We start from the raw sequence: 26300 nt of genomic DNA, 5'->3' as shown, positions 1-26300 counted from the left end.
TAAAAAGAGGACATGTCCGGGTAAATACGGACTTCTGGTAACCCTTTGAATGCAGTTCCGCCACTTTTTTTTCAGACTCCAGAGAAGCAGGGCCATTTTGCTCTAGCCCCTGCCTTCCAAGCAGCCTGCAGGGGAAAAGAGGGTAAATTGTGAGCCAGGAGCATAGCAGAGAACAGTTACTGTACTTCCTAACAGAGAATGACACGGGGAAAAATTCTGTCCCCGTCACTGTCCCGTCCCCGGACCACCATCCTCTGCACCGCCCCGTCCCTGCTGGTCCTTTCACCGCCCCATCCCCGCCTCTGCCGTCCCCTTCACCGCCACATCACAGTCCCCCGCTGTCTCTTTCACTGCCCCGGCCCCGACCCCGTCTTCAGCATCTTCTCCTCTCCATCCCTCCACCCCCAGCACCCTTCACGCGGTCCAGCAGCTCCCTCCCACCAGACAGCCGTGCATTTCCCTCCCTCCCTCCTTTTCCCTTACCTTTTCTTCTTGAAACTGGCGATTTCTATAAAGCTACGAGCTGTATTACAGCCAGAGCCTTGAAGTCACGTCGGGTTGCCTGCTTGAAAAGTCTCCTCCGATGCAACCGGAAACAGGAAGTTGCGTCAGAGGAGACTTTTTCCAGCAGGCAAGGTGACGCGACTTCAAGCTGTAATACAGCTCGTAGCCTTATAGAAATCGCCAGTTTCAAGAAGAAAAAGTAAGGGAAAAGGAGGGAGGGAGATGCATGGACGGCCGTCGGGATAGAGTGGGCTGCCGGATCGAACGCTCGTTCACCGCGCGTTCACTACTTGTTCACCGCCCCATGCTACCATTCACAGCTCCACAGGGCGGTGAATGGCCTTGTCCCCGAACTCGCGGTGAGCTTTTTATTTGGTCACCGTTTTGGCGGGTTACCCGTGGCTAGCCGCGGGTAACAGCCACCTTATCATTCTCTACTTCCTAATCCATCTCCTCTTTGCCTTTTGCTCCTTCTCCTGGCCCACCCAAGCCTTTCCCAGCTCCACAGTTCCATTTCCTTTATATCAGTGGTCTCAAACTCAAACCCTTTGCAGGGCCACATTTTGGATTTGTAGGTTCTTGGAGGGCCTCAGAAAAAATAGTTAATGTTTTATTAAAGAAATGACAATTTTGCATGAACTAAAACTCTTTATAGTTTATAAATATTTTCTTTTGGCTAAGTCTTAAAAATAATATTGTAATTTACAGCTACAGAGACATAGGATCAAGAAACTGTTTTATTTTACTTTTGTGATTATAATAAACATACCGAGGGCCTCAAAATAGTACCTGGTGGGCCGCGAGTTTGAAACCACTGCTTTAAATCAAGTTTATTGGTGCTTGATATACCACTTATAATAACCTAAGCGGTTTACATTAAAATGTAGTTTAAAAGGAAAAAAAAATGTACTTACACGGGAGGATAACACTAACTCTTTTAAGATAGAGGGGAAGACGTCACAGGAGGCAGGAGGGAAACAAAAAAAATAAAACCAGAGCAGGGCAGGAAAAGACATAATAGGGTACAGATATGCATAAAGATAACCGATGTTGTAATCTTAGTCTATACGATGAAGGCGCCAACAGTTACAGGCAAATGTTCAGTGTGTTCATAGTGGGTTACGTTTGTATCCTATAATGAAATCTGGGTGCATAAATGCCATTATAGAAAAGGCAATTCTCATTTGGGTATGAGGGCGCCTAACAAGAGGCACCCAGTTATAGAATTGCTCCCATAGCGTGCAATTGCAGGGGGGGGGGGCTCTCACCTATGCACATAACTTATAGAGTATCAGTATTATAAGTTAAGAATATAAGAATAGCCTTACTGGGTCAGACCAATGGTCCATCAAGCCCAGTAGCCTGTTCTCACGGTGGCCAATCAAGGTCTCTAGTACCTGGCCAAAACCCAAAGAGTAGCAAGATTCCATGCTACCGATCCAGGGCAAGCAGTGGCTTCCCCCATGTCTTTCTCAATAACAGACTATGGACTTTTCCTCCATGGTCTAATTGCATTTAAGAACTCGCAGTTATGCCAGGTCTGGGGCTACTGCAACTACTGATATGTAAGCTACAGGTGTGCTGCTGCCAGGTTATGCAAATATTCCATAAAGGTACCTTCGTACCCAGATGGCATTATAGAATTGTCTCTCACCATGGGGTTTCAGGGCATCTAACTGAGGGGCCCAGTTATCTAATTGCCCCTGTCTATGTGCTGTGTGGGATTGGGAAAAGAGAGGCTGAGAGAAAGGTGAGAAGAGAGGTCATGATGGAGAGAAAATACAGGAAGCTAAGAAAAGAGTGAGAATTGGCATGAGAGGATGAGACGAGAAGAGAGAGAGACAGGCTATGGAGCGACAAACACATGGAGGAAAGAGAAATAAAAAAAATGAGGGGAAGACTGGTAAAGAATTCATAAAAAAAAGAAGGAACAAAGACAGAAAGGAAACTTAAGAGAAGACCAAGAATAAACAGAAACAGATGATAGAACACCAAAGACAGAAATGTTGAAAAATTGTTTAGGTTTAGGAAAGATTTCTGTTCTAGCAGGGCTGGGTGAAGTTGGTATTTTGGTCTTCTCCTCCAGCCGAAAAGTCACCAGGATAGATAAGTTATTTTATTGGAGGGAAAAAAAAATCTTGCACTGTAACTATGACAAATTTAACCTCTAAACTGTATATTATGTATGTTAACTTATAACCCATTCTGAGCTCTGTGGGGAGGACAGCATAGAAACCGAATTAAATAAATAGTGCCTTTGAAAATCATTTTGGGCTCCGTCCCCGTTATCATTGATGATATGGCACTTAAGCAGGGTGTAGTAAGGGAGACAGGGGTGGACCGCCCCAGGTACCATTTTAATGGGAGTGCCAGCACCTCTCTACCCACTACGCTTTCGCCCTCCCTTCCCTGCACCCTCCCCCCTCCCTGGTACCTATTTAAAATCTTTGCCAGAGCGAACAACCACTCTTGCCTGCTGTTCACGCAGGCCTGGCTCCCTCTGAAATCACTTCTAGGTCACGGGGCCATCTTGAGCAGCAGGTGAAGATTTAAAGAGGTACAGGGGTGGGAAGAGAAAGCGTGAATGTGGCATGGGAGCACAGAAGGAGTGGGGAGGGGGGTAGAGAGGAGAGCGTGAAGGGGCACCACCGCTCTGGGAGCCTCCTACCCTCACTACGCCACTGCATTTAAGCTGTGTTCTTTCTTATAATTATTTTCTCCTTTCTATTGAATAATAGCCATGCTATTTTTTGACCAAGTGCTATGAGCTTGGTTATTATGTTGAATTTGCAATTTAAAAAAAATAAATAAAAGTTCTGGTTGATCAAAGTGATTTAAACAGGCAGGAGAATCTCCCCAAATCAAACCTGCAACTTTCCCACCATTTCTCATACTGATCCTACTTCCCCAAATGACCTTCATTCAACTGCACCACCACACCTTGCAAATTTCCTTTACAACTATCCTCCTACAAACTTCCACACACTAGACTAGAGTTTCACACAACACATGCCGAGCATACACAGAATATACAGCAGAGATACAGCCATACACAACTACTACTACTACTACTACTATTTATTATTTCTACGCAGCGCTGTACATTTTAACATACAATAGACGGTCCCTGCTCAGAAGAGCTTACAATCTAATTTAGACAGGACATTTCAGGGTTGGGGAGATTATGGTAGAGGAAATAATACAATGGGTTGACAGCAGTGAGTGGGAGTTAAGAGTTGAAAACAGATTCAAAAAAGTGGGCTTGTAGCTTGGATTTGAATACTGCTAGGGAGGGAGCACGACGTATTGATTCAGGCAGCCTGTTCCAGGCATAGGGTGTTGCAAGAAAGAAGGGACAACATCTGGAGTTGGCAGTGGAAGAGAAGGGTATAGATAAGAGGGGCTTGCCCGATGAACGGAGATCACGGGAAGGAGCATAGGGGGAGATAAGTGAAGAGAGATAATGGGGGGCTTCAGAGCGAATGCACTTGTAAGTCAGCAAGAGGAGTTTAAATTGTATTCGGAAATGGACGGGCAGCCAATGAAGCGACTTGAGAAGAAGGGTAATGTGAGAATAGCGTTGGGTTGGATAAAATTCCATGAGCCAGCTATTTGTTTATATCCAACTATCAATGAATTAGATTTACTCTGTACAAAGCAGACTAAAAGGAAGGAAGGCGATTTGGATTTCGCTCATGTCTTTTATAATAGTAGCTCAAGATAAGTTACATTCTGGTCAGCAGATATTTTCCTGTCCCCAGATAGCTTTCAGTTTAAATTTGTCACTGAAGCAATGGAGAGTTAAGTGACGCCTAAAATCATAAGGAGTAGTAGTGGAATTTGAGGACCTCATAGAAATATGACGGCAGATAAAGGTCAAATGGCCCATCCAGTGGGCCCATCCTCAGCATCCACTATCTCCTCTTCCTATTGGCTAAGGCTCTTTACACCTTCATTGTGATGTCATAGAGCTTTATAGTTATAGAAACATGACGACAGATAAAGGCCAAATGGCCCATCCAGTCTCCGCAGCATCCACTATCCATCTCCTCCTCTCCCCAAGAGATCCCAAGTGCCTGTCCCAAAATTTATTGTATTCGGATAGTCTTTGTGGTGAGAATCAGTAGGAAAAATTTATTTACTTGCATTAAGTAAACAGAGAAGCACAAATGGCCAAGTAGACATAAACAGTCATAAGAAATATAAAAATATTCAGTATTACACAGAGCAGGTGATCCAAGATCCAAAGCGTTCCTGTGACCACAGAGAGTCCATTCCCAGCTCCACAGGGCATCTGCATGGGGAGTCATACTTCACATAGGTATGCACGTACAATAGCCAACATTCACAGTTAAACAGCATACCTCCCTGAACAGATGATCCAAGACACAACACATTCTCACTACCGGGGGAGGAGGCCATTGCTAGCTGCACAGAGACCACACTCTCGTAACCTCACACTTAGACTACTGCAATCTACTTCTAATTGGTCGTGCAGCCAAGTTTTGCACAGATTGTAGGGGGGGCTACAATCTGTGCAAAATTCGGCTGCACGACTCATCTTCCACCAACCTCGCTACACTCATGTCTCCCTATCCGCCTTTTCATACAGTTTAACCTCCTATTGCTGACCTACAAATGTGTTCATTTTGCTACCCAATGTGCGGCGGTAGCGAAAATGGCGAACAGAATGCTAGAAATGATAAAGAAGGGGATCACGAACAGATCGGAAAAGGTTATCATGACGTACCGGACTATGGTGCGCCCTCACCTGGAGTACTGCGTCCAGCACTGGTCGCCGTACATGAAGAAGGACAGAGTACTACTCGAAAGGGTCCAGAGAAGAGCGACTAAGATAGTTAAGGGATTGGAGGAGTTGTCGTACAGCGAAAGATTAGAGAAACTGGGCCTCTTCTCTCTCGAACAGAGGAGATTGAGAGGGGACATGATCTAAACATTCAAGGTACTGAAAGGAATAGACTTGGTAGATAAGGACAGGTTGTTCACCCTCTCCAAGGTAGGGAGAACGAGAGGGCACTCTCTAAAATTGAAAGGGGATAGATTCCGTATGAACATAAGAGAGTTCTTTTTCACCCAGAGAGTAGTAGAACATAAGAACATAAGTAGTGCCTCTGCTGGGTCAGAACAGAGGTCATTCACGCCCAACAGTCCGCTCATGCGGCGGCCCATCAGGTCCAGGACCTGTATTGTAATCCTCTATCTATACCCTTCTATCCCCTTTTCTTTCAGGAAATTATCTATCCCTCCTTGAACCCCAAAACCGTACTCTGTCCTATCACACCCTCTGGAAGCGCATTCCAGGTGTCCACCACCCTTTGGGTGAAGAAGAACTTCCTAGCATTGGTTCAGAATCTGTCCCCTCTTAATTTTTCCGAATGCCCTCTCATTCTTGTAGTTTTTGAACGTTTGAAGAATCTGTCCCTCTCCACTTTCTCCATGCCCTTCATGATCTTGTAAGTCTCTATCATATCTCCTCTAAGTAGAAAATCGGAACGCTCTTCCAGAGTCTGTCATAGGGAAGAACACCCTCCAGGGATTCAAGACAAAGTAAGACAAGTTCCTGCTGAACCAGAACATATGTTCCTTTTGCAATTGCTAATAAAGATATTTTAAAAAAAGACCGTACACAGGTAGGGCTAGTCTCAGTTAGGGCGCTGGTCTTTGACCAGAGGGCCGCCACATGAGTGGATTGCTGGGAACGATGGACCACCAGTCTGACCCAGCAGCGGCAATTCTTATGTTCTTATGTTCATAGTGTCGCATCTGCACATGCGTGGATGCCCTTCTGCCTGACGAGAGCAGGCAGCAGGGAGTGGGACTGGGGCGGAGTTAGGATGGGACTGGGGCAGAGATGGGTGGAACTGTGCGGGCCTGGGGGAAGGTCTAGGGGGTCCAGATTTTCCAAACAGAAAATCTGGTAACCCTACTCATTAAAGCAGTCTTACTAGCACAGAAAGCTTTCCTCCTGATGCACAAAAGACTTCTCTGTGGCTGCTAATAATCCTTGTAGCAGCCACTGAGAACCCTGTGCAAATGCATTACAAGGAGCTCATTATTTATTTAGTTTTCTATACCGTTCTTCCAGGGTAGCTCAGAACAGTTTACATGAATTTATTCAGGTACTCAAGCATTTTTCCCTGTCTATCCCAGAGGGCTCACAATCTATCTAATGTTCCTGGGCCTATAGGGGGCTTACATGACTTGCCCAGGGTGTGTGGAGCAGTGGTTGGAGCTAAAGCCTCACCACCCTGGGGTTGCGGGTTCAAACCCTGTGCTGCTCCTTGTGACCCTGGGTAAGTCACTCAGTCCTCCATAGCCCCAGGTATGTTAGATAGATTGTGAGCCCACCAGGACAGATAGGGAAAATCTTGAGTACCTGATTGTAATACCGCTTAGATAACCTTGCTAGGCGGTATATAAAAACCTAATAAACTTGAAACATCAGTTTGAACCCACAACCTCAGGGTGCTAAAGCTGTAGCTTTAACTACTGTGCCACACTCTCCAAATCCAGACCATTTGGATATGGGACGAGCCAGTATTATAATGGACTGGCCTCACTCACAGAGCAGTGGGGCACCTTAGAGGGCACTGCGGTGAACATCTCATAAAGGGTGCCAAATGTATATTTCACCATAGCCTCCTTAGAATTTATGGCGAGCCCTCCAAAACTGGGCAGGGTAGGACTCAAATTTGGGGTTTTGCTGGGTGGGTAGAGCCCAGCTAAAGGAATATTTTTGTGTATGTGTGCTGAGCTCTTGACTGGGGCCTCTAAACCTTTTGGCTGACTGTATTATGATGCTTCAATCAAAGAAGTCAAAGGGCTGGGGCCCCTGCACCAAGGGAACTCTAGAGATATTGATGTTTGCAATCAGGAATCAGATGCTCATTTACATATTTCACATGCTAATAAACAAGATATAGAAATTATCCCAGTTATATTTGGTACCACTTGTTTGATTTAAAAAGAAATTCCAAGTGTACATGATATGTTGCCTTCATACGTTAACAAGTTATGAACTCCAGAAGGAAGCTCTCTGTGGCTCCTTAAAAGTATTAAGACGATCACCAATAGCAAATTTTGATATACTGAAATAATACCCAACATACCTTGATGTATGAGAGAGGGTCATTTCTGTCATATTATGGCATAAAATAAATCCACTTGGAGACACTGTTCCAAGTTGAGATGTTCCATAGAAATAAATTTCACTGTAAATAAACCTCTCTCGTGACAGGAGCACAGACTGTACATTTTTCAGGTGGAGTCAGCACATTCCATTTATGATAGTCAAAATTTCCATGCAGTTTAAGACTTTACTTTATAACAGAAAGTTTTATTAGGATTTCATTTTCCAAAAGATATCTCTGTTAGACTGCTTGATAGCCCATAATAGGGATTAAAACCAGAAGCTCCCAATGACTATCTTTTCTTCAAATTGTTTTAACTACATAGAATAATATCTGCCAGTCTTCTCTGCCTGGTTCCAGTATGATTTCCACTAGGAATGTACAAATATTTGGGTTAATCACCTGTTAGCTTCACCTTTTTTTTTTTTTTTTTTTAGTTCAATATTTTTTATTGATTTTTTGAAAAAATATAGGAAACAGTTCAAGTACATGGTATCAAAATATAAAACAAAACATTTAGTATAACTAATATTCAGTTACATTGTGCAATGTAGAATTGAATCGTTTTAAAAGATCTAAAGTACTAGGACTGTTCATGAAAAATTAGTAAAAGGAAAGATAAGAGGAAAGAGAAATTGAAGGAAGAAAAAGAAGAGGAAGAAGAAGAAGAAGAGAGGAGTGTCTATGAAATAGATTTAACATATGAGTCCAGGAATTTCCAGGGTGATTTACATTGTATCAAATTTTTGGAAAGTCGAATTATATTTTTCTTTTCATAAGCATATGATTCAAATTTATGATACATGCTCAAAGAATTCCACCAGAAGGTATAGTTTAGTAATGAAGAGGACTTCCAATTTTTCAAGATGTGCATAAGGGCAGTCACAAACATTGCATCAATGAGTTTAGGAGGACAGTTAGACTGTGTAAAACAAGGGTGTTGAGATCGGAGAATTATAGTGTCAAAGGAAATTTCTTCTGAACAATTGGTAATAGACTTTATGGTGTCCCAAATGCACGTCCAAAAGGAACGAACTTGAGCACAATGGAAAAGCATGTGATCAAGAGTCCCAACTTCTTTCATACAGTTCCAACATATAGAGTCTTGTTTTAGGTTAGCTTTCCACATCCGAAAAGGTGTCCATACCGCATTCCACATAATGAAGAACATTGATTGTGAGACTCTGGATGATAAAAGAGGTCGGTTTGTCGAGGACCAAAAGAGTTCCCAGTCAACATCAGAAAGTGAGGTTGTCAGCATAGGTTCCCAATGTTTCATGGAATGAGAGGAAAATGTAAAAGAGTGATCTCTTAGAATACTATAAAAGAGAGATATCGCTTTACCTTTTGATATAGCCAATGTGGACCAGTGATACAAAGTGTGAGTGGATGTCATATAATCAAAACGTATAGACATAGAAGATAACATCTCAGTAAGAGAAAGCCACTGTGAGTAAGCAGAAGGAGACAACGAGTAAGTAGAGCAAATTGTGTCAAAGGGAACAAACGAAGTGAGAGTGGTTATCTGATGGAGAGACCACAAACCAGCCCGCTGCCACCTCTTCCATGAAAGAGATTTACTATTGATTTGGATTTTGGGGTTGTTCCAAATGGACAAGAGTGGACTGTCTTTAATTGAAATCTCTGCGATTGTGTCTAGTATATGAAGGGCATGCTGCGTTGCACTCAATAAGGAGTATTTTCTCAAGAGTTTGGGTACTGGCACTGTCAACAAGCATGAAACATGTAGTGGTGCACATAAAAATCGTTCCAGGTCAAACCAGGTTGGTGAATCTTGGGTACTAGTGTTAGTAATCCAGTAGGCTCCATATTTGGCCAATGATGCGATATAATAAAAATTAAAATCAGGTACATTCAGACCCCCATTAATTTTAGAGGCTTTCAGTTTGTCGAGAGCAATACGAGGTTTTTTGTTATTCCACACAAAGTCAGATATTTTCTTATTCAACCAGTGAAAAAATTTCTTCTTGCATAAGGAGGGAAGCATTGAGAGGGTGTAGTTTATCTGAGGAGTAAGGGTCATTTTGATGGAAGCTATTCTGCCCCACCATGAAAGAAAGAGTGGAGACCAACGAGATAGGGTGTTAAGAACTAAGCTTTTAATTTTAGATATGTTTAGATCTTGAGTTTGAGTTGGATCTTTATGTATTAACACTCCCAAGTATTTTACAGCTCCGTGTGACCACGTGAAGGGAAATTGGGCGAGGTCTGAGGGGTAAATGAGATCATTAAGAGGGAAAATTTCTGATTTTTCCCAGTTAACTAAGTATCCAGAAAGCTTGGAGTAATGAGAGACAATATTAACGAGTGAGGGAAGGGAAGCAACAGGATCTCGGATAAAGAGAAGGACATCATCAGCGTATGCTGCTAATTTGATATGACAATAAGTAGTTTCAATTCCTGTTATTGTTGGGCATTGTCGGATAGCAGAGAGGAGAGGTTCCAACGCTAAGTTAAATAGCAGCGGCGACAGAGGGCAGCCCTGGCGAGTACCTCTATGTAGGGAGAATTTATTGGAGAGAGAGTTATTAATTAAAATGCGAGCTGTGGGTTGATGATATAAAGTTTTAATCCAGTTTGTATAGAACGGGCCAAAGTTGTACCACTTTAAAATTTGGAATAGAAAAGGCCATTCAACTCGGTCAAAGGCCTTTTCGGCATCTATGGCCAAGCCGATTACGGGATCTGAGAGTGTTTTAGCATGGGCATTAATATGATGAAAAAGGCGTATATTGTCTCCTATAAACCTTTGTTTAATAAACCCCGTTTGATCTTTGTGAATAAGAGAGGGGATCACTTTGTTGAGTCTCAGTGCAAGAAGTTTTGCCATGATCTTGTAATCTAAATTAAGAAGAGAAATGGGGCGAAAATTTTTAACCAAGGTAGGGTCTCTGTCAGGTTTGGGAATAACTACTATAACTACTGTTAGCTTCACCTTGAGCTCTGATTTATTCATATCATTTGGGTCTATTAAAGTCAATGGGAAGAGGAATTTTACACTACAACATTTTTAATCAAACTTGGTTAAAACTTGCTGGCAGACATCTAACACAGAAGCAACAGCACTCGATGACATAAGAAGTGGAGGAAAGACTGTCCATAGAACTAAAAGATGAACTAAGGGCACTAGTAGTGGTTCACCTGTAAAGCTGCTGTCTCTGCACCTAGAGGTTCTGAGATCAAATCCCAGTGCTACTCCTTGTGACCTTGAGTACCTTGTGACCAGAGGGTCCTCCCTCTATCTGTCCAGCAGGCCCGCCTTTGTCTTAATGGCGGGCCTGCCCCTTTACGGTGCATTGTGGGATGTACTGGGGAGGGGCTTAGGGCCTGGTTGGCCCACACACCTAAGGCCACACTCAAAGGAGGGGCCTTAGGTACCTGGGCCAACCTAAGATTCTGGTTGGCGCAGGTGCCTAAGGCCCCTCCTCTCCTATGGGCAGGGTCATAGGCACCTGGGCAAATCAGGCCCTAGACCCCTCCCCGGTCCATCCCACAAAGCACCGGGAAGGGGCAGAACCATCATTCAGATGAAGGTGGACCTGCCGGATGGATGGAGGGAGAATCCATCTGGCCAGCCATCAAGAAAAGGTTAGGGGGGTCAAGGGGGCAGGCTGGGCGGTCCAGAAAGGGGGTGGGGGTGTTGTGAAGATCACACTGCTTTGGAAGGGGTGTCCAGCAGAAGGGACTGGGCATCCCTCCTGCCGGCAAATTTTGCGCCACTTTGGGGAAGGTGTGGGACTGGGCATCTCTCCTGCTGTGATATGTCAGGGGGTGTTATACCATGTGGTGGCACGAGAGATTGAACATTTCTTTTGCCACAATCGTTACGGGTACAGGGGGAGACGGGTTGCCTGGGCCACTGAGCTTTCGCGGCAGCTGCAATCAGCCCGGCAGCCTAAGTCAAAACATATAAGTTCCGTCTGGCAACCTGTCGTACCATTTTGATTATGACTGACAGTCAACTAAAAGATGAATAGTCTAACTATGCTTTTTTTTTTTTTTTTGAACATCATTTTTATTCAAGAGACCACAATAGAAACAGGCAAAAATCCAATGGTGAGTAATTTCCTCAATGTGTGGAAACCCCTCTGTACCAAAGCATCCACCTGATCTTTCATGGTTAAATTCTGATCCAGAATCACTCCCAATATTTTAATGGTAGAGTGAATAGGATACTTTATTGCATTCAAAGTCAAAGTTTCAGTGCAATTCTGACATGGAGTTGCAACAAAGAATCTAGTTTTCTCTGAGTTAAGTTTTAATTTCAATTCAACATCTATTGCTCAATTATTAGAAATACCTCAGCAATTACAAGCCTTGAATGGGAAGCTGAGAGTGTAATAGGAGTCAGGATAGTTGTATTATCAGCATAGCTAAATATCTTAATTCCTAACTTAGATAATTTTAAACCAAACGAAGATAGGTAAACATTAAAAAGTAGAGGAGAGAGCAGGGAGCCCTGAGGCACACCACACGGATGCTTCAAACTCCCAGAGTAGTCATTATTGAAATGAACCTTGTAACTACGAGATGAAAGGAAGCCTTGGAACCAAACAGTAGAATGAAAACCCTCAAGGATCAGGAAAAACATAAGAATAGCCTTATTGGGTCCATCTAGTCCAATGACCAATCCAGGTCACTAGTACCCAGCAAAACCCCAAATAGTAGCAATGCAGCCCCAGCATGGGCAAGAATATCCCAAATACTGGGATCAACTTTGCATCAACTTTGGCAGGAACACCTCAAGGGACTGAGAAAGGGACAAAGCTGCACCACCAACATTGTCAGCATTTTGTGGGAAAATGATCCTGTCTGAGGTATGCTGGAAGGAGTATCCAAATGTCTATAGACAGTAAAGAATGACAAGGGGACAAATTTTTCCCCATCCCCGCGGGAACTCATTTTTCTATCCCATCCTGGTGAGTTCTTTTCCTGTCCCTGCCCCATTCCTGCAAGCTCCGTCCTCATCTGCACAAGCCTCAAACACTTTGAGTGATCGAGGTCTGTGCAGTTAAGGCTGAGCATACAGGAATGGGGTAGGATACCTTGCTGCGCTGTATGCTTGGAACAAGCTGCCTGAATCCCTATGGCGGGCTACGTCTCTGGCAGTGTTCAAGGCTCACTTTTTGGGTTCTGCATCTTTAACCCTAAATGTCATGTCTATCTGTCCAAGTTAGATTGTAAGCTCTTCTGAGCAGGGACCGTCTATTAAATGTACAGCGCTGCGTACCACTTTCATTGTTATATAAGTGATAAATAGTGGTAGTAGGGTCAGTGACAAAACTTGAGGGGATGGGATGGGGAAACTGAGTTCCTGAGGGGACGGGAAAAAATTTGTCCTATTATCATTCTCTAATAGACAGTTTATTTAGGAGAATTTGACTCTAAGCTTTTAACTTCCCTGGTCTCGTATAGCATGCTGTTCCAGTCCCAGACTCTTAGGCAGGCATAAACTCTGCTATCCAGGAAGTATAACCTTAGCACACTGGAGACTCTATAATTTTCTGAAAGCTTTATTGCATAAATGTAGCTGATTTACTCACAATTGTAGATTCTCAGATGTTCACTGCCCCAAGGCAAGAGACTCTATAGTTCTGAATGTTGCAGCAAGAGATGGAAATGGAAGCTTGAGAGACAGAAGGATTTATGGCAGAATTTGAAGAGTCATCTGGTAGATTAAGGTAGTTTCTGAGTTCTAGAGGTGAGAGGCTGAATCATTCATGTGTATGGTCAGATAGCTTACCTACTTATCCTTCCACCTAAACCTCCCCCCATTCTCTATCTCAGTGGATATCACTCTCGTCCTCCCTGTCTCATTAGCTCGCAACCTCAGGGTCATCTTTGACACCTCACTCTCCTTCTCTGCACAAATCCAACAGACCACCAAAACCTGTCATTTCTTTCTCTATATAATATCACCAAAATTCAACTATTCACCTCAGGGCACACTACCAAAGACCTCATCCACCCCTTTATCACCTCTTGCCTAGACTACTGCAACGTGCTTCTCGCAGGTCTTCCACTTAACCAGCTCTCTTCCCTTCAATCTGTTCAAAATTCTGCGGCATGACTTATATTCCACTATAGTCGCTATGCATTGGCTCCCTGTCCATTTCCGCACACAGTTCAATCTCTTCTTATTGACTTACAATTGCATTCACTCTGTAGCTCTGCAATATCTCTCCTCTCTTATCTTTCTCTCCGTACATCGGATAAGTCTCTCCTATCTGTACCTTTCTCCTCTACTGCTAACTCCAGGCTACAACCCTTTTCTCTTGCTGCACCTTATGCCTGGAAAAGACTGCCTGAATCCGTACATCAAGCTCCAGCTCGGGTAGTTTTCAAATCTAGGCTAAAAGCCCACTTTTTTTTTAGATTGTTTTTAACTCCTAACTCCCACTTGCTTGTAAAGCACCCATGACTGTTTTACCATTCCCTCTCTGAGAAACTCCCTAACCTCCTACTTGATCTGTTTGTCTATTTTAATTAGATTGTAAGTTCTACTGATCAGGGACTGTCTCTTGAATGTTTAATGTACAGCACTGTGTACATCTAGTAGCATTCTAGAAATAAGTAGTAGTAGTAAGCCCTTTTGTTCTATCACACTGCAATAAATATTGCCTGAAAAGACTTAGGATCATTTCTTTGAAGAAGCAGATAGGATTGTAGCCCGAACATTCATCTGTATTCTGTACTGTTCAACAAGCTCTCACAAAGGAGCTAAAAGGAGTTGCAAATATTTGCTGTATAATACAGGAAGTACTTGTGCTCTCTGATTTCAACAGTCCCACAAAGCCAGTAGCCAAAGCAAATAGAGGAAAAGCAGAGCAGTGGGAATGACATGTCAAACTCCTGTCGCTCTACTGCTGATTTAGAAAACAAGAAAATTTCAGAGATGTTAAGAGTAGCCTGTCCCAAAGAGCGAGATTTGCTACCCAAATGCCTGAAATTGAAAACCAATAAGTGAAGCTTTTTTTTTTTTTTGGAGGGGGGGGGGGGGTTGTGGTGCAGTTCGGATATAAATTTGGTGTAATGGTGGAGGAACTGTAGCCCGAGGAAGGGCTGCTAGCTACTCTTACTGACAAGTGCGCCTAAGAGCCTGGCATCTCTCCATCCCCCTTCTCCCTCCACAAGTCCCCATGGTGTGGTATCTCTCCATATTGGCACCAGGAAAGCTACAAAACAAGCAGAGGAAAAGACTGGTGCCTATGTACTGTAGAAAGACACATATTGCAATAAACATAAACTGATGGCATGGTTAACAGGATCAAAATGTGATCCCTTAATCAGTCCTTTTGCTGCTAACACTGTTGAGGCTTCCTAAAGGACCTGTTTCAAGGTCTAAAATTCAAGGAGAGTATGGAAGAGCGTAAAATGCATGAACCACATGGGCAGGAGATGTCTGGAGAGCATATGGAGAAGGGAAGAGAGTGGGAACATACTGGAGAGGGGGGGAGAAGGGGAAGAAAATGAGGGGGAGATAATAGACCATGAGGGGGAAAGAAAGGAGCAACTGGACCATGGGGGAAAAGGGAAAAGAGAGGGAAAATTGGAATGTGGGATTGGGTGGGGGGGGGGGGTGTTGACAGTGACAAAGAAAGAGATAATAAACTGTAGAGGGTGAGAGAGAGGGAAGTACTACTTAGATCACAGGGAAGGGGGAGAAAGAGGGATATTAGACCATGGAGGGAAGGGAAGAGATGAGGGATACTAGACCACAGGGTGGAACGGGAGATATAGTACTAGAGTATGGGAAGAAGACAAAGGCTATTGGGGTAAAGGGAGAAATGGGGAAATACTGAATCTTGAAGATGGAAGGAAGAGAAGGGAGATACTGAACCATGGTTCTGGTGGAAAAGAAGAGAAGGAGAGATGCTGGACTTGGGGAGAGGGGGGAGAGATGAGAGAGGAAGCTAATGCTGGTAGATAGTAAGTGGGAAATAGTGGCATCATGTTTAAAGAAGGATTTGCTTCTGGAGCTAGAAGAAGGAGAATGGGACTAGCAGATGTTGGGGATGAGAGAAGGGGGCTGATGTGGGGCTATAGGTTGAGTTCATAGAAAAGGGCTGATTTTAGAGAAGGGTTAGGGATTGACATGGAGTAGGTGAGAGATGGGGACTAGGGTTTAAAGATGGGTCTGATACAGGGGATAGGAACTGACATGTGGTAGGTGGGAGCTGGGGCTTGGAGATGGGTTTAATGTAGGACTATCGAAGCTAGGGATGGCAAAAGGGGGCTTATGATGACCATTTCAGGCTGAATATTGACTAGTTAATTTCCAACTATTTATTACAAACAAGTAGGCAAGGAACTTGGTATGATATTTGGAATCAAGAGGATAGCACTGATCAAGTTTCAAGTTTATTTAAAATTTGTTAATCCGCTTATCAAATTTCTAAGCGGAGTACATATAAAATATATAAATAATAATTTTAAAAAGGGTATTCCATAAAAAGACCAAACAGACATACTGACACAAGGGGGAAAGGGGAATAGAACTACATCAGTTAGAATAGTAAAACGAGAATGGTTAACACATAAGGATGGGGGTCCCATCTATAGGAATGATTAAGGTAAAGGGCATTTGAACTGAACTGATGTGGAGATTCAGTGTAGCAGGAAAAGTCTGTCTGAATTAACTGCTTCAGCTCAACTGACAGGGTGGGCTTCTGAATTAGTTGAACTGCTGTAAGAGCCGATACTTGACAATGAATGCTGAACTGGAGAAAAGATAGTGGTGTTGCAAGCTGTGAAGAGCCTAGATTGCTCTTCCCAAAAAGGAAATTTTTAGCCCAGAGGGAGGGGTGCAAAGGAGATACTCAGGGGACTGTCAAATTTGGTCAAAGATAATATCTTAAGTTGAGGTATGAGCCTGGCAGGATGACTAGAGAGAATAGCTCATATACATTTTTAACCTATAGGTACAAAAATTACAGGACTAAAGCAGGAAGTCATTTGCATGATCTTACCAGCTGTCTGTATAATACGAACTGAATGTAAACATGGAAACACAAAGTGTTGGGGAAGAATGGAATGAATAAGAATTCAGTTCAAACCAATCTCTCATACATACAGTTCACTTAAAGATATAAGAACAAAAATGTTCTCATTCATCCTAAAGTAAATGCACTTCCCTACAGTGTGCCTTGTGTCCGTTCCAGGCAAAATGGTAGAAACTATTCTTGACCACAATAGAGGTATGAATTAGTTTAGTTAGCATTTAGCATCTGGAAATCTTGTCTTATCAATTTATTAGGTTTTTTTTTTAAGGTATAAATAATCGAGGGTGAAGCTGAGCTAGATAATATTTGTGTATTTGGATTTACAGAGGGCATTTGATAAAGTCTCTCATAAGAAACTCCTCACTAAGGGGCCCTTTTACTAAAGGGTTTTAAACCTTGATGTGTACTTAGCATGGATAAAGCAGGCTACTGCAAAACACATTAAAGTATTTTGTGGTATTATGCCTGTTAACTATATTTTTATATATACATTTTATTCACAGGAGCATGTCATGGGTGGAAAGTTATCCAGCTAGCAGGTTCGCATTAGCACATGCTAACTGAATAATGCAGGTTTAAAGTTGAGGTGGTAAATGCCTCCCAGCCTGAGAATGCTCATCGGTTCCCCTGGTTCTCAGCTTCGCAGCTCAGCTTCTCCCAGGGCCCTTTCAGCTCGGCCCCTCCTTCCTGGGACTAGAAGCCTTCCCATTGGCTGGATTCTACCATGGCTTCTGCATTTGAATGGGGAGTATGAAGAGAAGTGCTGGACTAAAGTCTGAAAAATATTTGCACATAAGCCATTCATCTGGCTTTGAGACAAGTCATTTACAAATTTTTAGAATCCTGAAACAATCAAGACAGTTGGCAATCCTAGCCTCCTGAATCCTGAACACATCTGTCAACCTCCCCCCCCCTCCCCCCCACAACTAAATCTTTGGCCCAAACCACTGCTCCCAAGTGGTCATGTGGTCATCTCTGAAAAATGATGTCTTCTGACTTCCTGAAATTTCAATGTTCTTGGTAGAGCGCACCAAATTTTAGATATTTGAGCTGTGAAAGTAAAGCTGGGAGCCCGAGAAGAATGATTCAATTTGTAGTGAACCATAATCCTTCTTTTTTTTTTTTTTTTTTTAAGCAGCCAGATTTTCACTGGTATTCTCCAAAATCACCTTCACTTAGCCATCACTACTTCAGAACCCATCCCCGCTTCAGACACCCACTCCCTCTCCTGTGTCTACCTCAATAAATGTTTCATTAGAAATAAAGCCCAACTAGTAAAGGACTAGCTAACTGATTCCCAGATAGACTTACTATTCCTAACCAAAACCTGGCTTATCTCTGACAACATAATCATCCATGACATCCTACCTAGGGGCTATAGGATCATTCCCCTTTCCAGAAACTCCATTCTTAAAGATCACTTCAACTTCCAGATCATTGACTCCAAATCAATTGAAAATCTAGAAATCCTCACCTTCAACCTCACGAAACACAGCCTGACTGACAGGCTGTTCTATATCCCTCCCAACAGATGGAGCAACACTAATGAAGACTTCTCCAAATTCCTCCTATTAAACACTTCCAAAGACAAACACAACCTGCTACTTGGTAACATCAACCTCCACCTAGAGCAACAAGACACCCCCAACTGTTAAAGAAATATTCTCCTTCTTAACATCCCTAGGATTCTCTGTCTCCCTTTCGACCGCCAGCCACCAGAAGGGCCATCACCTAGACCTAATCTCCCTCTCATCTAAAGACCTCACTCATCAACCTAACAGATGTAACTTGGACAGACACCATCTGGTCAGACCACCTGAGAGCCAACTTTCAAATACTATAGAGCAACCCATACCCCCGCACATCTACAAAACACAGAAAAGATAACCCAACAGCTACCTTCAGACCCTCCCTTAATCCCACAGAATTCTGGTCCCACTTCGACCTACTAAATAACCCAAACACAGAAATAGATTTCAACACTAATTAGATCACTCTCAGTAACCAGATCCTAGACAAAATCGCCCCACTAAAGAAAGGCAAAAAAATACAACACTTAATCGACACAGAACTAACCTCACTTAAAAGAAAAGCACGCCAACTTGAAAGAATCTGGAACAAAACAAAGAGAGAAGAGGATAAAGCAATATGGAGATCCAAAATCCATGAGCACAAAAGAATCACCAAGGAAAAACAACGTACCTTCTACTCCAACAAAATTGGATCCCCCCCAACCAACAGAAAGGAACTTTTCAGATTAATCAATTTACTACTTGAAATTGATCACCACAAAAGATCCTCCTCTACGCAACTATCAACTGCTGAGAACTTTGCACTTTTTTTCAAGTCAGAAGTCCTAAACCTCAGAACCTCCTTCCATCCCCCCCCCCCAACAAAGATACCCACACACTCTGACTCAATCCTAGTGGACATGAACTGGAGCCACTTTGAACCCCCTAACTGGTTCCTATTTCTCAAGCTCTATAATAAATATGCCAAAACATTCTGCCGCCTAGACAACCAGCCACCCATCATCATGAGAGCAGCCCCTACCTCCTTCAAGATCACTCTCTTTGACTGGATCACCCATCTAATGGCAAACGGCAAATTCCTATCCTACCTTGGCCACATTCTCATCTCACCCATTGTAAAGAACCACAAAGACCCCATATGAGCAACATCCAACTACAAACCAGTAGCCAACATCCTCTTCTTCACCAAACTGATAGAAGGGCTGATAAATGCTGCCCTAACGAACTACCTGGACAAATTCTCAATACTTCACGAATACCAGTCAGGATTCCGCTCACACCACAGCATCGAAACAGCCTTAGCTTCCATCATAGATCACATCACACAACTACTCAGCTTAGGGAAACTAAGCTGATACTCCAGTTTGACCTTAGCAGCGCCTTCGACCTGCTGGACCACGATATCCTACTCAATCGGCTAGACGCCATTGGTATCTCAGGCCATGTACTCAACTGGTTCAGAGGATTCCTAAAAAAACTGATCCAAGTCACCAGCGAGCAAACCTACTCCCAGATCTGGACCAACCCCTGTGGTGTCCACCAAAGCTCCCCTTTATGCCCCCACCCTATTTAACCTATACATGTCTTCCCTAGGCCAGGAACTATCTAACCTAAATGTCCAATTATACACCTACACAGATGATATCACAATCATTGGCCCCATCTCTACACTGTCAACTGAAACCAGACAATTCATCTCATCAATCATCAACCAGGCAGAACAATGGTCAACAAACTCCAAACTAAAGCTAAATCTGGAAAAGACCAAGATATTCATGGCCTACCCAACAAACAAACCAACAAAATCGACTATCAACCTAAATGGAAGGAACTTCCCAATTAACCCTACCATCAAAATCCTAGGAGTCATCCTAGATCAGCAACTGACACTCGAAGCCCACACTAACATCCTAATTAAAAAATGCTTCCAATTACTTTAGAAACTACACACACTAAAACCATACTTCGATTTCATATCATTCAGATTGTTGGTCCAGTCTGGTCCTGAGCTCACTAGACTACTGCAATATAATCTACCTAGGATCTCACAAAAAAAACATCAAGAAACAGATTCATCCAAAACACAGTTGTTCAACTAATCTTTGGCTTGAAAATAATCAGACCACATTACCCCATACTACAAGAAACTCCCATCAAGAAACTGGCTACCCATCAAGACCAGAATAATCTTCAAATTTGGGTGCCTCTGCTTCAAGACCCTCCTCGGCTTCACTCCCACCTACCTCCTACAACACCTCATCCTACAGTACAACCTATGCCTCTCTCAAACATTACTGTTTACATTTCCTTCTCCCAAAGGATGCAAATTCAAAAGATTCCTCAACAGGACACTCCCCTGTCAAGCAGGGATCTGGAACAGCACCTTAAGTGACCTAATCCTGAACGCACTAATATACCACTCATTCAGAAAATCACTAAAAATCCTCTTATTTGACAAATTTATCTGATCCCTCAATTCTGCCCATCACCTAACTCGGCTTACACGTTCCTTCCTCCTTTCCTCTTCCACCTCTTCACTCAACTGTCTTCTATCCCTTCCCAATTCTAACTGATGGAATGCCATCTCGCTGTCCTTACAGCACCTCTTGGTGTACACCGTCTTGAACTGAAAAGGTATGACGGGGTATAAATAAAGCTGCTATTATTATTATTATTGTGGCTTCACACAGGCTGCCAGATCCTCTTCACTGTTTTGGGCAGTTATGGGGGTGCCAGCAGTATTCAGTGCCAGCACTCACATAGCTAAGCAAACAAATTTAGGACATCTAGTTTTGCCTGTTTAGCTATGTAAGTGCCAACACTGAAAATTGGCCAGGAATCGCATAGCCCTTTTCTTCTTTTTAAAGCCCCCCCACTTCACCCCATCCCAGCCCCTGGAAAATTCCCCTCCTCTTCCACCAGCTTGCCACCAAGCAGAATCTCCCACTTCCCTCCTTAAACTTCCCTCCAACCTTCCCTCTCCCACAGTAGGTGCTACAAGCTGCTGTGAGGGATCACAGTAGCCATTTCCTTATGAATCCACAAGGGGCAGGAGCAAAGTGGCTTGGCTTCTGCCACAAATGACCCACACAGGGGTTTGCACATTGGCAGTGAGTTGAGGGGAGGAGGGAGATATTTCAGGGGCTCCTCCCAATGTATCCCAGGATGCACTGGGAAGGGGAAGGTTCACCATTTTGAAGAGGGGGCCTGCTGGCAGGAGGGAGTGAGCAATCAATGAGATTCACAAAAGAAATTCCTCAGAAGAAGAGGAGAAACTAACACAAAAGACTGGAGCTGTGGAACCGATGATCTTGATACACTAGTTTATTAAAAAGTCTTCACATTAAGGGGTGCAGATCAATAAAACAATCCAATCATACACAGTGAAAATGTTGTAGTGTGGATCCGACACGGTCCGTGTTTCGATCACAGAAGACCTTCTTCTGGAGTCCTATCTGATGTAACCACAGAATTTGGTATGCTATGAACAAGTCAGAAAACTGTATACGAAGGTTAGACTGAAGCCAGCATTCCTCCCCTTGAGGGTCGCCTGGCTCCCGAACATCCTTCTTGCCGAACTTTCTACCAAAAGTATGGAGGGCATAGAGGTGGTATGGGGGGCGCATAGGGGGTTCCTGGCACATATAGACAGGTGAGGGTGAGGCGCACTGGACCACCAGATCCTTTTTGGTGTTGGGGGGTGAGAAGGCTGTTGAGGGGTTGACATGGGGAGGGGGTTCACAGCATCAGGGGACTCTCTTTTAATGGGGCATCAGGGCCTTTACTGCAGGATCTGCTGTCATAGCCTTTTACTTTCCAGGCAGTGCCTGAGCCAATCAGTGCTTAGACACTAATAGGAAAGTAAGGCTATGACAGCTCAGACCTTGCTGTTAAAGTTTGAACAGGAAACAACGCGTTTCCTTGCTGTGCATTAAACAAAGTGCTCATTATAATACTAATGAGTAGAGAATGACACGGGGACAAATATTTCTCCATTCCCATGGGCACTCATTTTCCCGTCCTGTCCTTTCCCAGAGAGTTATTTTCTTGTCCCTACCCCATTCCTGCAAGCTCTGTCATCATCTACACCAGGGCTGCCCAAGTCTGGTCCTCGAGATCTACTGGCAGGCCAGGTTTTCAGGATATCCACAATGAACATGCATGAGAGAGATTTGCATACCAAGAAGGCAGTGCAGGCAAATCTCTCTCATGCATATTCATTCTGGATATCCTGGCCCGCCAGTAGATCTCAAGGACCGGACTCGGGTAGCCCTGATCTACACCAACCTCAAACACTTTATAATCCTAAGCGTTCGAGGCTTGTGCAGCTAAGGCAGAGCTTACAGGAATGGGGCAGGGACAGGGACAAAACTCGCGGAGATGGGGACAGAGAAATTAAGTTCCCCATGTCATTCTCTGCTAATGAGCTCCGTGAAATGCATTAGCATAGGTTTCTCGGTGGCTTTTACAAGGATCGGTAGCAGCCATGGAGAAGCCTTTAGTGCACTGGCAGGAGAGTTTCCTTGAAAGTAAGACTGGTTAAAACTAGTTTTACTTGCAAGGAATCCTTTTGTGCATTGAGGCCTCAGACCCTTAATAGAGTGGGATTTTTTTTAATTTGCTTATTTGAATGTAATGCAAGATTTCTAATAAATGATTGTCTTTTGGCCTACAGTGAAATGAAGGAAAAGCACAAGACATGATAAAGGAATATCTGGGAATTTGCATGAAGCTTAATTATTATTTCTGATACATATTCTTGGGTTTCTATCTATTAGTGGTTTTGCCTATCCTGATATATTCTTTTCTTTTTTTACAGAGTGCTCGTTTATGAAGGGAAACAGATCATGGCTGATTCTGGTCCTCTATATGACAAGACTTACTCTGGAGGACGGTTAGGACTTTTTGTCTTCTCCCAAGAGATGGTCTATTTCTCTGATCTCAGATATGAATGCAGAGGTTAGTTATTTCTAACATATTGTTTTGCCTTGTATATTCTCTATAATGAAGCTACTCTCAAGATTTATTCATTCATTTCTTTGTTAAACATTTGGGGGGCTTTTTACAAAACTGCATTAAGCAGCTAGTTCAGGTTTTGCCATGAGGCAGTGACATGGTAAGGGGAGGCAGAGGGTAGACCACCCTGGGTACTATCTTGGTGGGGGCGCTAGTATCTCTCCTCCTCTCTGCCTCCCCCTCCTCCCCCCCGCCTCCTTTGCACCCCTCCCCCACTGCATGCACACCTTCACGACCCCCCTCTCTTACCTCTAGCTGTTTGCTGATATGAGCAGAAGCTCCAACTAACTGCTCATACCAGCCTCAGCTCTCCCTCTGATGTCATTTCTTGGTCTCATGACCAGGAAGTGATATCAGAGGGAGAACCAAGGCCAGTGCAGACAGCAAGTTGGAAATGCTGCTCATGCCAGGGAAGTTAAAGAGGTGCGAGGGAAAGGAATGGGTGCATGCATGTGGCAGGGGGTGGAGAAGAGGGTGGGGGCACCACTGCCATGAGTGCCTCCCACCCATGCTACGCCATTGCCATGAGGTAAACATTAGCAGGGGTATGCGCTAATGGTTACTATACATTAAAACCAGCCAACATGGTAAAACTCCCTGCTAACTCCTTAAAGTGGGTAGGGGCATGCCAGGAGGTGAAAGACAGAGAAGAGGAGAGGCCTTCTGTGACAGCCAAGACCATGGAGGGGCATTTTTGATAGGGCATCTAAGTCTGAGTTTGGATGTTGGGGGGGGGAATATTAATTTTCAAAACTGCAAGACGTCTATATTTTTGTTTTGAAAATTGTCTATCTAGACGTTTTGGTCCTTAGTACATCTCTTTTACACCAGCCTTTGACAGATATAGATGCTTGTACCTAAAGTAAGGCGTAAAGGGGTAATTCTGTAAATGGCACCTAAAACATTGGCACCAAAAATAAATAGCGCTTAGCGCTATTCTATAAACTGCTATTACAGGTAGCGTGGAAACATGGTCTAAGTGACAAAAACCCACCTAAACTCACCAGATAAGCACTGAAAACACATAACACAGACCCCCATACACTACCCCAGTGATCATCAACCTCTGCCCCCCAGCCCCATAAAAATTTTATTCACAACATTAAATTTCAGCCTCCAGACCATCATCACCTGGCAGCCAGGCATAGGAAAGCCTAGTCATCCAGGCCAGAGGCAGTTTAAGTCATCTTGGGGGTGGGTTAGGGACTCATGGAGAGGAGGACCCATGCCCATAAGCCCCTGTAATCACTGCATTCATACTTAAACATGTGCACTGCCCTATACACCCCCAAACCCTTTTTTACTAGCCCATAAGAGCTATTGGGGTGGTAGATAAGTGGGTCTAGGGGATTCTGGAGGTGGTTTGGGGGGCTCACATCATCTATAAGGGAGCTGTAGTGAGGAGAAGCCATGGCACCCTTTTTGTGAAGTTCACAGCAGTGCCCTGTAAGGTACCCCACTATTTGGGTGTTCAGTCCATCACTTTGCAGACCCCTCCCATGTCCAACAGGGCTCCTCCACACTTATACTATACAGTTTAACTAATATAAAAATATTTGTTCTGCTTTGTTTTAGATTTCTGAGCCGGATTTCTAGCGGACATTTGCTGGACAACCTAGAAAACCTCAGTCCATCCTGGCAATCCCAACTGCTTTATTGGCCTTTTCTTCTGCCCTTTTTGATTAACTGGTAGCAATGATCCAACCAATCATCGATGCACCTGGGAGCTAGGACTAGAGGACCTGAATGTGAACACCCATCCTACAAGAAAATTACAACAAAATTGATTTTAAAAAATGAAAACATGACATTCTGGACCTGATTCACTATGGTTCTTTGTGGGGGAGGGGGAAATATTGTGACGAATCAGGCTGTCTTTGTTAATATAATTCTTTGGAGGTTGTTGCAATTGTTTTTATTTGACCAATTTAAGAATAATCTAAATATGTTATAATATAAAATTATACGTGTTGGGGAGGATTTTAAATCACCAAGAACAATAAATTAAACTGCAGAATTTTCTGCAAATGGGGCTGAGTACCCCCCCCCCCCCCAAAAAAAATGCATAAACCCTATTTTTACAGATTTTCTGCTTCACTGGAGAAGAGTTTTGTGTAGTGTGTATTACATGTGAGACACTATTTAAATTCATGATTAATGATCTGCTGTGTACCAGAAAGGCTTTGCAGGCTAGATTTCCCCCCCCCAAAAAAAAATTACGTTTCTAGCAGTTTCCCCATTGCAAAATTTAAGCAAAAGGTTGCTGGGGAGATCATTTGCTTCTGTAGCAAAGTTTCATGCAAAAATGGACCAAACCCACAGGAAATCCTACAGGTTGGTGTATTGGGTCTCACTGAACAACCGAAGGTGTTAAGACCAGAGCTGAGGAGTTGGTACACCAAACCTTCAATTCCAACTCTTCTGTTTTTCTACTGTCTGACCCCAACTGTGACTTTTGACTCCTACTATGTATAGTAAATCACAGAAAAATTTGATTAACTACAGAACATAAGATTTTTCTTTATGTACAGAATTAGGACTAATAGACCACAAAAGTTTCTGTTTGAAAATGATGTATTTGCCATAACGATCTAATTTTTATTTTGAAGCTGGAGTTGGAGTCGGTACATCGTTACCGACTCCAACTCCACTCAAAATTGCTTCCAAGTCCAACTCCACAACCCTGGTTAAGACAACTGTTTCTAAGCCATGTTGTCATTCTCTTCAGCATAGCACATATTAGAATTTACATCAAAATCTGTAATCACATTTATAGTGATGGCCTAATACATAATTCTACAAGTACGTTCAGCTTTCCACTGTTGGAACTGCACCAATAAATTATGTACATTATCAATAAATGGAATAATGAAGTAAGGATTAGACCTATTTATTTCCTCATATATAATGGCAGTAAAGAAATAACACCGTTTGGGTTTGGATTTGAGATTTGAGATTTATTTCTCTTCTTTTCCAAATCTGAGCTCAAGATGAGATTCATTCAGGTACACAAGTTCATTCCCTGTTCAGATGGACCCACATTTGAAGTTTGCCCAATTTCAAGCTAGAGCTTA

At 43.2% G+C, this 26300-nt stretch overlaps 1 protein-coding gene across 1 annotated transcript in view; it reads left to right on the top strand.

Annotated features, from left to right (window-relative positions):
- The window catches only part of THBS2 (thrombospondin 2), a 285177-nt gene extending 259090 nt beyond the window's left edge, over nt 1–26087 (top strand). Inside the window, exons 22-23 of the mRNA XM_033937149.1 lie at nt 23030–23169; nt 24802–26087. Of these exons, the coding sequence (XP_033793040.1) occupies nt 23030–23169; nt 24802–24809 (148 nt within the window). The 3' untranslated portion in view covers nt 24810–26087. The remainder of the gene's footprint in view (nt 1–23029; nt 23170–24801) is intronic.
- The last annotated feature ends 213 nt before the right edge of the window (nt 26088–26300 follow it).

This window comes from Geotrypetes seraphini, chromosome 3 (assembly GCF_902459505.1).
Source record: "Geotrypetes seraphini chromosome 3, aGeoSer1.1, whole genome shotgun sequence".
Taxonomy (NCBI): domain Eukaryota; kingdom Metazoa; phylum Chordata; class Amphibia; order Gymnophiona; family Dermophiidae; genus Geotrypetes; species Geotrypetes seraphini.
The sequence above is the reverse complement of the archived record's forward strand: the minus strand, read 5'-3'. Positions and strand labels throughout refer to the sequence as shown.